This window comes from Bos indicus, chromosome 8, assembly GCF_029378745.1.
Source record: "Bos indicus isolate NIAB-ARS_2022 breed Sahiwal x Tharparkar chromosome 8, NIAB-ARS_B.indTharparkar_mat_pri_1.0, whole genome shotgun sequence".
NCBI lineage: Eukaryota > Metazoa > Chordata > Mammalia > Artiodactyla > Bovidae > Bos > Bos indicus.
In genome coordinates, this window is record NC_091767.1 from 100,841,116 (window position 1) to 100,855,283 (window position 14,168).

At 42.8% G+C, this 14,168-nt stretch overlaps 1 protein-coding gene across 1 annotated transcript in view; it reads left to right on the forward strand.

Annotated features, from left to right (window-relative positions):
- The first annotated feature begins 1,165 nt into the window (after positions 1-1,165).
- Positions 1,166-14,168, forward strand: part of ZNF483 (zinc finger protein 483) — a 28,924-nt gene continuing 15,921 nt past the window's right edge. Inside the window, exons 1-6 of the mRNA XM_070794182.1 lie at positions 1,166-1,183; positions 1,522-1,641; positions 3,434-3,959; positions 4,419-4,507; positions 7,288-7,414; positions 7,788-7,883. Coding sequence (XP_070650283.1) covers positions 1,166-1,183; positions 1,522-1,641; positions 3,434-3,959; positions 4,419-4,507; positions 7,288-7,414; positions 7,788-7,883 — 976 coding nt within the window. The remainder of the gene's footprint in view (positions 1,184-1,521; positions 1,642-3,433; positions 3,960-4,418; positions 4,508-7,287; positions 7,415-7,787; positions 7,884-14,168) is intronic.

Genomic DNA, 14,168 nt, shown 5'->3' on the forward strand with positions numbered 1-14,168 from the left:
ATTTTTTAAGTACGTGTGGTTAGGCAGGAGAGCTTTCTTTTTTTTTTCTTTTCAGGCAATAGTCAGCACTCCCAGACAGGAAATCATGGCCTCTTCTGGCTCTTGAATCCCTGGAGTCCCAGCTGAGCCAGGACCATAGGCACCTGGAAACAAGGTCTTGATATCCCTGAGGCAGCTCACAGCTGCAGGAGCTCAGAGATTCCCAGAATCCTAAGGAGACACCTCGAAGGCTGCCTTGGGAACCCAGAGGTGGAGACAAGCAGGCAGGACCATGGCTTTTTAGTTTCTTTAATGTGGGGTGATTTTAGAGGAAGCAGAAAAATCTGACAGACTCACCCCTTCACACACACAAACTTCCTCCTCACTTCCATGTAAGATATGGTCTGGAAGCTGGGAAAAGGGACTGTGAAAACAGGAAACTGTAGTGTACATAAAAGGTCATAGGGGAATACTAGGCAGCAGTGAAAATAAATGATTTTCATTGATTTGTAACCACAGGCAACAATAATGATAAATCTCAGAGACATAATGTAGATGAAAGGAGCTATATACAGAGTGCATGTGATGATTCTTGTTATCTAGGCTCTAGGTTCCAGGTATGGAAACACATAAAATTGCTCTACTCTGTTGTTCTTGTTATTGTTCAGTTGCTCAGTCGTGTCCTGCTCTTTACTACCTGCTGTACGGCAACATGCCAGGCTTCCCTGTTCATAGAATTCTCCCCACAAAATCACTGGAGTGGGTTGCCATTGCCTCCTCCAGGGGATCTTCCTGACCCAAGGCTTCATTGAGAACTTATGAAAGGGTGAGAACATGAGCCATCCAAGATATCTAGGCAGGTGGCAAGTCAGCCCTAAGTACCAGGCAGGTTGGAGGGAGAGGGATAGCGAGGCGGTTACTGTGACAACACACAAGTAGAGGAAGAGGTCAGGGAGTTTATCAGTGGCCAAATTCCATCAGCCTAGTAGGTCACTGTAAAAATTAGAATTTCTGCCCTGGGTGAAATGGGAAACCTTTTCAGGGTTTTCAGCAGAGGAAGTTCATAAGCTGTTTTCATATTTTAAGCATCTCTCTGGTTGCTATGTGAAGAGACAAAAGAAGAAAAGTGAAATCAAGACGCCATTGCAATAATCCAGGCGAGACATGATGGGCGGTTTGGACAATCATGGTGGCAGGTGTAAAAGTAATACATTTGATATTTGTTTAATTCAAGTTGCGGCATTATGACTTGTATTGAATGCGTTGCTAATATACTTCTGCGGTGGGGGTTTTGCAGCCTGGATTTCAGGGAAAGGTAAGGAAGGAAGAGGGGAAGAATGCTTTGAGGTTACCAAGGAAACAGAACATCATAGATCTGAAAACCTGAGATGACTCTAGGCCTTTAGGCCTCTGGCGCAGCAATAATTCCGCAGCTGAGACCACCAGCACTTCCCAAAGACCATGCGCAACAGGCCGGGGTGGGAGCCTATGGAAACCACAGACCTTTAGCAAAGCTGGACAAGCGCATCCCGGGAATCGTAGTTCTGCGCCAGTGCGCAGGCGCATTCAGCTCCCCGCCGCCTTGCGCGCGCAGCTCCTGCAGGACCAGTTTCTAGAAGCTCATTGCGGTGGCGTTGGTCCTGGCTGCGGGTCTTGACGCAGGTAGCGGTTGCCCCTGGCCCCTAGTGTGGGGGCCGAGGCCAGGTTGCCAGTTCCAAGGGCGTACCTGGGGCGGGGTGGGGGCCGAGGGCAGTCTCGCTGTGCACTTCCAAAATTGCAGCTTCTGCCGGAGATAAGTGCGCTCCTGGATGGAGCTTTCCTCCATCCCTTCCCTGAGCCCATGGTCTTGCAACTTCGCTACTTTGGTATTTTGGGCGGGAAAAGTTATTGTGTGTGCGTGAGGGTAAGGGGGGCTGTACCGAGTACTGCGGAATGTTTAGCAGCATCCCCGGCTCCACTCATTAGGTACCAGTAGCATCCCTCCTCCCTAGTCGTGATAACCAAAACGTCTTCAGACGTTGCCGAACGCACCCCGTGGGGCAGATCCCCCCTCCTCCTCTTTTGAGAACTTCTTTCTGCCTGCGTCACATTTTCACGGAGCCTTTATTGTAAACTCCCTGGAGATCGGGACGAGTGTCTTAGCCACTGCAGAGTCCCAGTTGCCCAGAGCGGCTCTAGGTACGTGGTGGGCGCTTAATATTTGGCAGAGGAATAAATGACGTCATGCATAGTGTGTGCGGCACTCTGTGCCCCTCAGAGGTGGGTAATTAACTGCCGTTGTAGCTGGAGGAGAGTGTCCTCACTTGTCGCAGTGTAGCCCATCTAAGACATCTAAGACTGTATTGTCATTTCTTGAGTGCTTTGTGAGGGTGGGGGTCCCGTCTGACCCGTTCGCGTCTGAATCCATAGTCCCTGGTTCCAGATGGTTGTTGATGGTTAGTTATTTATGGAGTGAGAACGCATGCAACACAGGGCAGACTGCGCAGAAGAGTACTTGGGGATCGGAGAAAGCCTCATACAAGAGGTGGCAGTGGAGTCGGGTTTTAAAGAATGAACAAGTTTGGTAGAGGAAAAAATGTCAGCATTCCAAGGGGAGGGAATGAATGACTCTAGTGCAAAGGCAGAAGCGGGTAGAGTTGCTGGAAATGGAGAGATACCTCTTTACGGCTGCAGTGTCCATTAGGGGCAGCTGCAGCGGAAGGTGAGGTCATACCGACAGGGTTTCAAGATCATCATGCGTGACTTTTGCGTTTGAATTTTGTGTTGAGACAGTTGGGGAATTACAAGACCGTATTTTGCATATTAGAAGAAATCCTTAGGCTTCAGTGTAAGACTGAAATTGAAGGAGGCTGTCCTTAGGTAATTTCAGTAGGAGAGAATGGAGAGGTTCTTAGGAAATAAAGCCACCAGAACTTGGTTATTGATTGTGTGAGAAATTTGAGAGTCAAATATGAAATCAGGTTTCTGAGTTAAGCAACTGGTGGGAAACTGTGTGGCCATTCACCAAGAGAGGGCAGGAGTGGAGTCAGTTTGGAGCCTCTTGTAACAGTGAGCCTCTTCTGATACGTTTTGCTGATGAGGAGTATCTGAAGAAACTGTTTTCTTGGAGGGTACATGCCTTTATTTACTCTCAAGTAACTTCTCAGCTTTTCACTTACAGAGAAAATCATTCTTTTAGTATAGTAGTTGGGCAGGGCAGTTCTACGCCTCTGAGAATGTGTGTGTCTATCTATGAAAGTGAAGTCGCTCAGTCGTGTCCAACTCTTAGCGACCTCATGGACTGCAGCCCACCAGGCTCCTCCGTCCATGGGATTTTCCAGGCAAGAGTACTGGTTGCCATGGCAACCCACTCCAGTGTGTATCTATAACAGAACCAAATCAAGAACAATGTTTTTTAGGATTCACAATTTGTTTCACTTAATTTATCTCTTATGTTTCTTGATGGTTTCTGCAGGACCATAAAGTGGATCCTTGGAACACTTGGTATTTTGCCGGAGAGTGCCTGGTGGTGGACTGTGCTGACATTCAGAGTCTAAAGGAGACTGGATTTCTGTTGGTGATACATACTGCAAGCAGGAGTAGCCTAAACAAGATGACAGCTGTCTCCCCAGATCCTCACACTCTGGTCTCAAGTGAACAGAGCAAAGTCCTTAGGATGGAGACTCCTGGGAATCCAGAATCTCTCATGAGAAGAGACACTGCTGACCCAGAGTCTTTCAGACAGAGGTTCAGGTGGTTTTGTTACTCTGAAGAGGCTGGACCCAGAAAAACTCTGAATCAGCTATGGGAGCTTTGCGTTCAGTGGCTGAGACCAGACATCCACACGAAAGACCAGATTCTAGAGCTTTTGGTGTTTGAGCAGTTCCTGACCATCTTGCCTGGGGAGATCAGGATTTGGGTCAAATCACAGCATCCTAAGAGTAGTGAGGAAGTGGTGACCCTAGTAGAGGATTTGACCCAAGTGCTTGAAGAAAAGAAAGGTGAGATTAATAGGTGAAGGGGGGAAGTGCGGGAGATCATCTCAAGATAGGACAGTAAACTCCCCAAAAGAATGTTTTCATTCAACAAGTGACTTTTGTGCAAAATGAAAGAAGCAAATTACTATATGGTATTACACATATGCTGTTCCACCTTAATACATCTCATAAATATTTTAAAGATTATTATAAAAAGTAAATACATTAAAGTAGTAGGTATATGGAATGAAGGAAGTCAGATTTTGTGAGCCTAGGAATTGAAAGAATATTTTAGAGGGTAATAGGGGAAAGCTTGGGTTTCAGTACGAAACTGTATGTGTGGCTGTCCTCTGTGTTTTAAGAGTGTAGGAAAAACTTTTTCTTTGTTTAATCTGATTTTTTTCTCCAGAGTGACATATATAATAATTTTTAGTCTGAGGAGCCCATTTGAAAGGCTGCATTGTTTTTTTTCCCCCTTCCTAGAACCAATCTCTCAAGATTCTGTTATTTCCCAAGAGGAGAACCCTGAAGAAGATAAAACAGTTTCTGTTCTTCCAAATACTGAGTCCCAGGTAAGCTTCCTTTCACTGGTTTTCATTCTTTTTTTTTTAACCATAAATTTTCATTCTTAAGTTAATTTTTAAATTGAGGTCTAGTTGACACCCAGCATTGTGTTAGTTTCAGGTATATAATGTAATGGTTTGATATTTGTGTATGTTGTGAAATGACAACCACAGTAAGTCTACTTAGTATTATCTTACCATATATGGCTACAGACCTTTCATTTTTAAGTACATGCTCACTGAGCTCCTCCTGGGTGTTATAAACACACTAGACTAATTAAGACCATCTCCTTTTCCTCTCAGTCTTCACATTCTTAGGGCTCATTCTTCAAATGCTATTTTACTTCAGTTATCAGAATTGGTTATAAGTCTGACTCTAATAAGCTCAAAATTATTTACTAAAATCCAGAAATTATTCTTCATAAGACTGGTCAGGTGGAAATAGAATTATATTTTCTGAACATGACAAAAAAAAAAAAAACATCTGGATAGTGTTGCAAAATAAAAAGCAGTCCTCACAATACCATTAAAAAGATGAGGTTGTCTCATCTTACTGTATTAATGAGTATTTTCTGAATATTTTAGCCAATCCAGTGTGGTAAGAAACAAGTGAGGTAAGTGTAGATATGAAAGAAGATGTATATTATTTACAGATAATGTAGTCTTTTTGGAAAACCTCAGAGAATCAACTGAACATGTACTGAAATTCATTTAGTGGCTGAGAAAAGCAGCTGATTACAAATCAGTGTTTTCTGTATACCAAGAATTTTCAGGAAAAAAAGATTCTTATTCGCAGTGGTAAATAATAGTGCTCTCGTAGCCTGGTAATAGCTCTGATTACCAGGTAATGGCTCTGAGTGGACAGGTATCAGGGACATATCTCCCTGATGTAGATCTACTTCCTTGTCTCTGGAACCTGAGAATGTTACTTGACCTGGAGGGGAGGTCTTTGCAGATGTGATAAAATAAGGATTTGAAATGAGGACATTATTCTGGATTGTATGGGTGTGCCCTCAGTGGCATTACAGTGTACTTAGAGTTTGAACACAGGAACAGGAGAAAGCGATGTGAAGATCGGAATGATAAGGCTGCAAACCAAGGAACACCATGGAATGCTGGCAACTAAGGAACCTGGAAGAAGCAAGGAATGGATTCTCCCTCAGAGGGACCAGTTCCACCAACATCTGGATTTCAGACTTCTGGTCTCCAGAATTTGGGGAAATAAATTTCTGTTTTCTTAAGCCACCAGAGTTATGGTAATTTGTTACAGCAGCCACAGGAAAGCTACTCCAAGTGCTAATAGCCACGCTGCTGTATCGCCTCTCAAAATGTCTTGCTATAGAGTATGCTATGAAAAGTGTATTGTAATGATTAATTGTGCTTGTTTATAATTTAGAGTAATTGTAAGTGTATGTTATTGAACACAGATCCTTATTTGATTGTGATAGAAAGTAATTGCTACTTAGAATTGAGAGGGTAACAGGCAGGAAGGCCAGGGGTCTCCAAATGGAGGAAATAGGGTGCAAGCGTCAGACTTTTTCTCTCTCTTAAGCGGCAGGAGGAAACAAACTAGCAATATTTTTTTCCTTCTCTATACAAATTTAAAAGGAGGTTTCTCTTAAAATACAGTGTTGCCATAATGACACCTGGTTTCACCTGAAGTTAACTATTTTCAAACCTTGAGTTAACCAATGCATTTTTCTTATGGAAATGTTTGACTTAAGCGATGTCAATGTACTATGCATTTACCCCAGACTCTGTCTTCAAGTCGGTTCTGCCTAATGGCTCAGAACCTACTTGACAAACCAGTATGTTATACTCAGATATTGTTCCCCTGATCTATGTAAACGAAACTATTTGTATGGTAATCTACCCTTCTACAGATTCAAGTCAATCATTTTATGGCCCGAGATGAATCATCTGGTGCCAAGATTATCCCAAAATGCATCTTATGGATAAGGGGCCTGGTGCCATTCTGAGTTTTAAGACATTCCTTTCTTTCATTAACAGACTGCTAGCATTGGAGAAGGAAATGGCAACCCACTCCAGTGTTCTTGCCTGGAGAATCCCAGGGACAGAGGAGCCTGGTAGGAGGCCGTCTATGGGGTTGCATAGAGTTGGACACAACTGAAGCGACTTAGCAGCAGCAGCAGCAGTGACTATATAACATCCAGCTGAAGACTAGCAGGGGGTACTCTTTCTGTCCCCTTCTGATGCCTATGTCAGAAGCTTTCTCTGTCTCCTTTATACTTTAATAAAACTTTATTACAGAAAAGCTCTGAGCAATCAAGCCTTGTCTCTGGCCCCAGATTGAATTCTTCTCCAGAGGCCAAGAATCCCGGCGTCTTTTCGTTCAGCAACAACTTTTCAGAATCAACTGGAAATTATAATTTGGAATGTAGTCAGTGATGTTACTCTTCCATGTTTAATTTAAAGCTTATAGAACTTACATTGATTCTGCAGATTTTAGGATTGGGAAATGTAATTTGTGTTCTTCATTTAATATATTCTGTTAATCCTAGAAATCAGCATGTTAGGGCAAATTTGATCAATGTTAGTCATTCCAGAGAATCCTTGTATAGCATTTCACACCAAGGACTGAATGGAAAAGGAGGGGATTGTATCATAATCTTGTTCTATTTCACTTGTTATGGTTGTATAATATCTACCTTGTAGTTTGCTTGCAAATTCTTAAAAGACTTGAAAACCATCACATCTATTACTTTTCTGGATTCTTAGGATCTGTTTGGGAGTAACACAATGCACACAGGCTGTCTTTGGTGTTCTAGGAATCCATGACACTCAAAGATGTGGCTGTCACCTTTTCCAGAGGAGAGTGGAGGAAACTGGAGCCTTCGCAGAAGGAGATATATAAGGAAGTGCTGCTGGAGAACTATAAGAACCTAGAACTTCTGGGTAAAGACATCTTCTCTTCATGATTTAGTGTCTATACTGAGTATCTTTTTGTCCACTAACATTAGAAGATAAGTGCTATTAAAGGTTTTGGCTGAGTTTACAGGACTCATATGCCTAAACCTTAAAATGGGTCCTAAAAATGTACTTTTATATAGAGTTTTCTTTAAAAAAAAGTATCTTTGCTCCATTGAACTGAAACTGTTGAGCATCATTTTGCTGTCATCAAGGCCATACCTTTCCCAATTTTCTCCTCAAATTCCAGTACTGAAGTTTACTTTTGACAACTTCTTCTCTTCCCTGAAGAACTAAAGGCTATGAATGTTGGAATGTCTTTGTTCTAGACAAAAAGACATTTTCTATTTTCTCTGAACAGGCTTTCCAGTTTCCAAGTTAGATTTGGTTTCCCAGCTGAAGTGGGCTGGACTACCACGGCTGCTGCAAAAAGAAGTCTCCAAAGGCTGTAGACCAGGTGAGTTGGTGAAAAGTAGAGAAGGACATTGAAACAGTTGCCTACCAAGTCATTTGAAAGAGGTTGTGAAATGTTGGGTGGGCTAGGTGCTAACATAGATGATGAAAATTTCTGCCTTGCCTTCCTAGAATATTCATTTTGATAGGAGAGACACTCAGTTTGGGTCCTCTGAGAAGGATGCCAAGATTGGCCCCATCAGAGACTTACTGGGGGGAAATAATTCCAGGCACTGGAGGAGGCTGGGGTTTCTATGAAGGTGCTGCAGGTCTGATACCTGTGACAGGAGAGGGAAGGAAGGAAGGCTGAGTAGGAAAAGTCTTAGATTGAAGTGCAGGTTGAGAAGATTTTAGTAAAGCCAAAAATGAACCTCCCTGCCAAAGTCATCTAGCAGAGTCTTATGCCTCGCAGAAATGGGCCCAAGTGTAATTGCCATTCTTGTCATTGACTGGGAGCACCTCTATTGAAGTGGCCTTGGTGTGATGCTGTGGTGGAGTCAATGAGCATCAACAGGGTCTGTCAAGTAAGTGCCCCAGAGGAGATTTGAAGGGCAAGTTTCCATGGATGCTATAGATACAGAAATCAGGACAAAATGTGTTTTTAATGGGATGTACACTATAATGATGGCATGTATAAGGAGCAATGGGAAAATATAGGAGCAAGGGCATAATTAACAATTGAATCTTGAAGAATAAGTAGGAATTCATCCAGTGGACAACATGTTTAGTATAATTCAGTTTTGTTAAAAGAAGAAGAAAACGTACATATATATGTATGTCTAAATGTATAGATATGGGTTTTTACTGTTAATATTTGGAGAGCATTCATGTTAATACTTGGAGAAGGCAATGGCACCCCACTCCAGTACTCTTGCCTGGAAAATCCCATGGACAGAGGAGCCTGGTGGGCTGCAGTCCATGGGGTCGCTAAGAGTTGGACACAACTGAGCGACTTCACTTTCACTTTTCACTATCATACATTGGAGGAGGAAATGGCAGCCCACTCCAGTGTTCTTGCCTGGAGAATCCCAGGGACGGGGGAGTCTGGTGGACTGCCGTCTATGGGGTCGCACAGAGTTGGACACGACTGAAGCGACTTAGCAGCAGCAGCAGCAGCATGTTAATACTGGTTATCTTTGAGGAATTACATTTTTTCTTTATTCTTCTCTTTCTTAAACTTTAATAATAAATCTTAACTAGATTTTTTAAAATTATAATAAATGATTATTTATACATCAGTTGGGCTTCCCCAGTGGCTCAGACAGTAAAGAATCTACACCTACAATGCAGGGGACCCAGGTATGATCCCAGCATCAGGAAGATCCCCTCGAGGAGGGAATCTACCCACTCCAGCATTTTTGCCTGGAGAATTCCATGGACAAAGAAGCTTGGTGGGCCACAGTCCGTGGGATCTCAAAGAGCAGGACACAACTGAGTGACTAATGCTTACACTTTCACTATGTATCAATACTTTAGTTTAAGAAAAAGCAATAATTTGCTTTGCTTTTTATTGTTCAGTTGCTCATTCCTGTCCGATTCTGCTACCCCACGGACTGCAGTATGCCAAACTTCCCTGTCCTTCACCATCTCCTGGAGCTTGCTCAGACTCATCTTTTGTGTCAATGATGCCATCCAACCATCTCATCCTCTGTCCTCCCCTTTTCCTCTTGCCTTTAATCTTCCCCAGCATCAGGGTCTTTTCCAATGAGTTGGCTCTTTGCATCAGGTGGCCAAAGTATTGGAGCTTCAGCATCAGTCCTTCCAATGAATATTTAGGGTTTATTTCCTTTTGGATTGATTGGTTTTATCTCCTTGCAGTCCAAGGGACTCTCAAGAGCCTTCTTCAACACTTTTCTCTAGTCCATCTTCCTTTTTTTTTTATTTGCCATGAGCTTTAATTTTGGATCTAACTGGCACCCCTTCTTCAGTTACAATGAAAGTGAAAGTTGCTCAGTCATGTCTGACTCTCCAAGCCCATGGACTGTATATCCATGGAATTCTCCAGGCCAGAATACTGGAGTGGGTAACCTTTCTCTTCTCCAGGGAGTCTTTACAGCCCAGGGATGGAACCCAGGTTTCCCACATTGCAGGTGGATTCTTTTATCAGCTGAGCCACAGGGAGGCCCAAGAATACTGGAGTGTGTAGCCTATCCTTTCTCCAGCAGATCTTCCCGACCCAGGAATAGAACTGGGGTCTCCTGCACTGCAGGCAGATTCTTTACCAACTCAGCTATCAGAGAAGCCCCCCTTCTTCAGTTAAATCGCCAGTAAAGAAGGTCAGGAAAACAGCTTTAGAATTTGGGTTGGGAGAGACATATGCATGGAGAAACTGGGATAGTGGAGGGAGGTTCAGGGCTGAACCCCTCAGGAGTAACTGCCTGGCCCTCACAGGAAGATGATGAAGACTTAGATGTCATCTCTAGAAGCCATCTTGTTGTTGGGGAGATGCCAACCACAGTCCCGGGTGCAGGGGGTGCCCTGGGCCTCCAGGACCAGACCTTGGGCCAGAGCCGTGTACCTGCTGGGCTCATTGGGCTCATAGACTGACAGTACCCTCTCCACAATTAGCCCTTCGTTTAAGTCAACCTCTTGGCTGTTTACAGTGTGATTACATGAATAAAGGAAAGCAGTTGTCTTATGTTTAAGTAACATCTGGGAGAGTAGTTTTGAAAATGGAATCTAAAACTGTTCTGAGAAAAATTTAGCAGCATTGGTATAAATACATGCCTCTCCCCCCAAGCTGCTTATGTAAAAGAAGTATCATTTAGATGTGTAATTTATTTCAGTTCAGTTCAGTCGCTCAGTTGTGTCTCTTTGCAACCCCATGAACTGCAGCTTGCCAGGCCTCCCTGTCCATCACCAACTCCCAGAGTTTACTCAAACTAATGTCCACTGAGTCGGTGATGCCATCCAACCATCTCATCCTCTGTTGTCCCCTTCTCCTCCTGCTCTCAATCTTTTCTCAGCATCAGCTCTCATCTTTTCCAGTGAGTCAGCCCTTCGCATCAGGTGGCCAAAGTATTGGAGTTTCAGCTTCAGCATCAGTCCTTCCAGTGAACACTCAGGACTGATTTCCTTTAGGATGGACTGGTTGCATCTCCTTGCAGTCCAAGGGACTCTCAAGAGTCTTCTCCAACACCACAGTTCAAAAGCATCAGTTCTTTGGCACTCAGCTTTCTTTATAGTCCAACTCTCACATCCATACATGACTACTGGAAAAACCACAGCCTTGACTAAATAGACTTTTGTTGACAAAGTAACGTCTTTGCTTTTTAATATGCTGTCTAGGTTGGTCATAACTTTCTCTTCTAAGGGGTAAGTGTCTTTTAATTTCGTGGCTGCAGTCACCGTCTGCAGTGATTTTGGAGCCCCCCAAAATAAAAGTCAACCACTGTTTCCACTGTTTCCCCATCTATTTGCCATGATGTGATGGGACCAGATGAAAAGTCATTTATAACTTACTGGAGGAAAAGTTTTTGACAGACAAAGCCATAATCAATAGCCATGATTTATAAAAACGTCATGCAGATCAGTAAGGAACCCTGAGTCTGTTAGAAAAATAAGCAAAGAACTTCAACAGATAGCTGACCAGAGTAACTGACAGAAAGTTTAAATAGCTATGAACATGAAAAAAATGTTCCAAGTCACTTGTTAGCAATGTAAATTACATTTAAAGAATAACACTATTTATTATGAATCAAATTTGCAAAGGTTTAGAGAAAAAGCATTTGACCAGAGATGAGTAATCAAGTACTTTTAATCATGTATTGTCTGGTGATATAACTTTTCTACCCTTTGGTTCAGTCACTTTTATGACTCACTTCTGAGGAAATATTAATCATTTGATAAACATTCCATACAGAAATAATTAGTAACATTGATATGATGGATTATTATATAACTCATAAAAATTGTCTTTATGAAGAATTAACCAATGAGATGGGAAAGAATTATGAAAAAAGTAACTACATATTATATATATAGATTTTCTATCCTAAAATATGTAGAAAATTTCTAGAAAAAAATCAGAATTTTTAATAATGGCTAACTTCCAGGTTATAGGATTTTGTATTTTATCTTTTTTTATTTTTTTTGAAAAGCACTCGCTGGCACTTGATGAACCTCCATCCATGTAGCATCGAGCTACCAGGACAACACCCTTAGTCTTCTCCTCAGCTCTTCTGCTAAAGAATTTGGCCTTTAGTGTGATAGGCTGCTTTGGGAGCTTTCTCTTCCCAGAACTCAATATAGTAGCCCCAGTGTACCACATCATGTGAAGAGCAACTCCAATTTTTTTGACAGCATTTACCATATCAACTCACTCACTGAGGTCCATAGTTTATCCAGGCTGACATTTGGGCAAAAGCTCTGGTTCCTTGCTAAGTGGTAATGCCTCATACCAACTTGCCCAAAATTAGTGTAGTGTTACATTTGTCCTTTAGTTGTGTCTGACTCTTTGCTACCCCTGTGGACTGTAGCCCACCAGGCTTCTCTGTCCATGGAATTCTCCAGGCAAGAATACTGAAGTGGATAGCCATTTCCTTCTCCAGGTGGTCTTCCCAACCCAGGGATCAAACCTGGGTCTCCCACATTGCAGGCAGAGTCTTTACTGTCTGAGCCACCAGGAAAGCCCAATGTTACCTGGGTGATATTTGTCAAAATTGGTCCTGTGGTGACGCATGCCACCAGTGTTACCCTGATCTCCAGGAGGTTTCCAGTGTCTGCTGTGCCCGTGGCTCATGTGGCCCTTAAGTTTCCAGATCTTCCTTAGTCTGGATGGTGTGTCAGCAACTGACACCATAGAGGGAAGGCCCCCATGAAGTCTTCAGAGCTGCCCAGCATTTTGTATTTTATAGTTGACTGGTTAAAAGTCAATCTTATGAAAGTGAAACTGTAAGCTCATGATTAAGAGCCAAGATGAAAGAAAAAATAAAAAAGAGCCAAGATGAATGATAAATAAAAGAATTAATAAAGGAATTCAAGGTTCAGACCTTATTTTCTTGGGCTCCAAAACCATTGCAGATGGTGACTGCAGCCATGAAATTAAAAGATGCTCCTTGAAAGAAAAGCTATGACAGCATATTAAAAAGCAGAGACATGACATTACTGACAAAGGTCTGTATAGTCAAAGCTTTGGTTTGTCCAGTAGTCATATATGGATGTGAGAGTTGGGCCATAAAGCTGAGCACTGAAGAATTGATGCTTTTGAACTGTGGTGTTGGAGAACACTCTTGAGAGTCCCTTGGACAGCAAGGAGATCCAACCAGTCCATCCTAAAGGAAATCAGTCCTGAATGCTCATTGAAAGGGCTGATGCTGAAGCTGAAACTCCAGTACTTTGGCCACCTGATGCGAAGAACTGACTCATTTGAAAAGATGCTAATTCTGGGAAAGATTGAAGACAGGAGGAGAAGGGGACAACAGAGGATGAACTGGTTAGATGGCATCACCAACTCCGTGGACATGAGTTGGAGCAAGCTTTGGGAGTTGGTGATGGACAGGGAAGCCTTTTGTGCTGCAGTCCAGGGGTCACAAAGAGTCAGATTAAACTGAGCAACTGAACTGAACTGAAGATTCAGAGAGGAGCACACACCTTGAGAATATGGTGTTAGAGACTCTGGGACTTGAACCCTAGGCCTTACCAGATTTTTATATTCGTGATAGTAAAGGTGCACCAGGGTCGAATTCTAGGCAGTCTGAAGCATTAAGACTGAGAAAACAGGACTGAAAATGCAGTCCTGTCATGGACAATAAATAGATGCCTGGTTAGAGTATCTGCAAGGTTGGTAGGGGGCTGGTGGCTCAGTGGTAAAGAATCCGTCTGCCAGTTCAGGAGATGCAGGTTTGGTTCCTGGATTGAGAAGATTCCCTGGAGAAGGAAATGGAAACCCACTTCGTTATTCTTGCCTGGAAAATCCCATGGACAGAGGAGCACAGTCCATGGGGTGCAAAAGAGTTAGACACAACTTAGGAACTAAACAACAAGGTTGGTAGGGCCAGATGGGTGGTAACCTTTGAAAGTCTAACATAGGTGGTGTTGCATGTTTGTGATGTGATTAACATTGCCTATAAACTTAGTGGTATTAGGCTGCTTTGAGGAGAGGCAGTGTGGTATATGGATCAAAAGAGTGGGCTTTGATGTCAGACTGAGTGGCTCTAGCACTTACATGTGACCTTGGATAGGCTAATTATATTCACTCTGTGTGATTAGTTGTCATATCTATAAACCAGGGATGATGACAGGTCCTCCTTCATAGGGTTATTGTGAAAATTAAGTGACATTCAAGTAA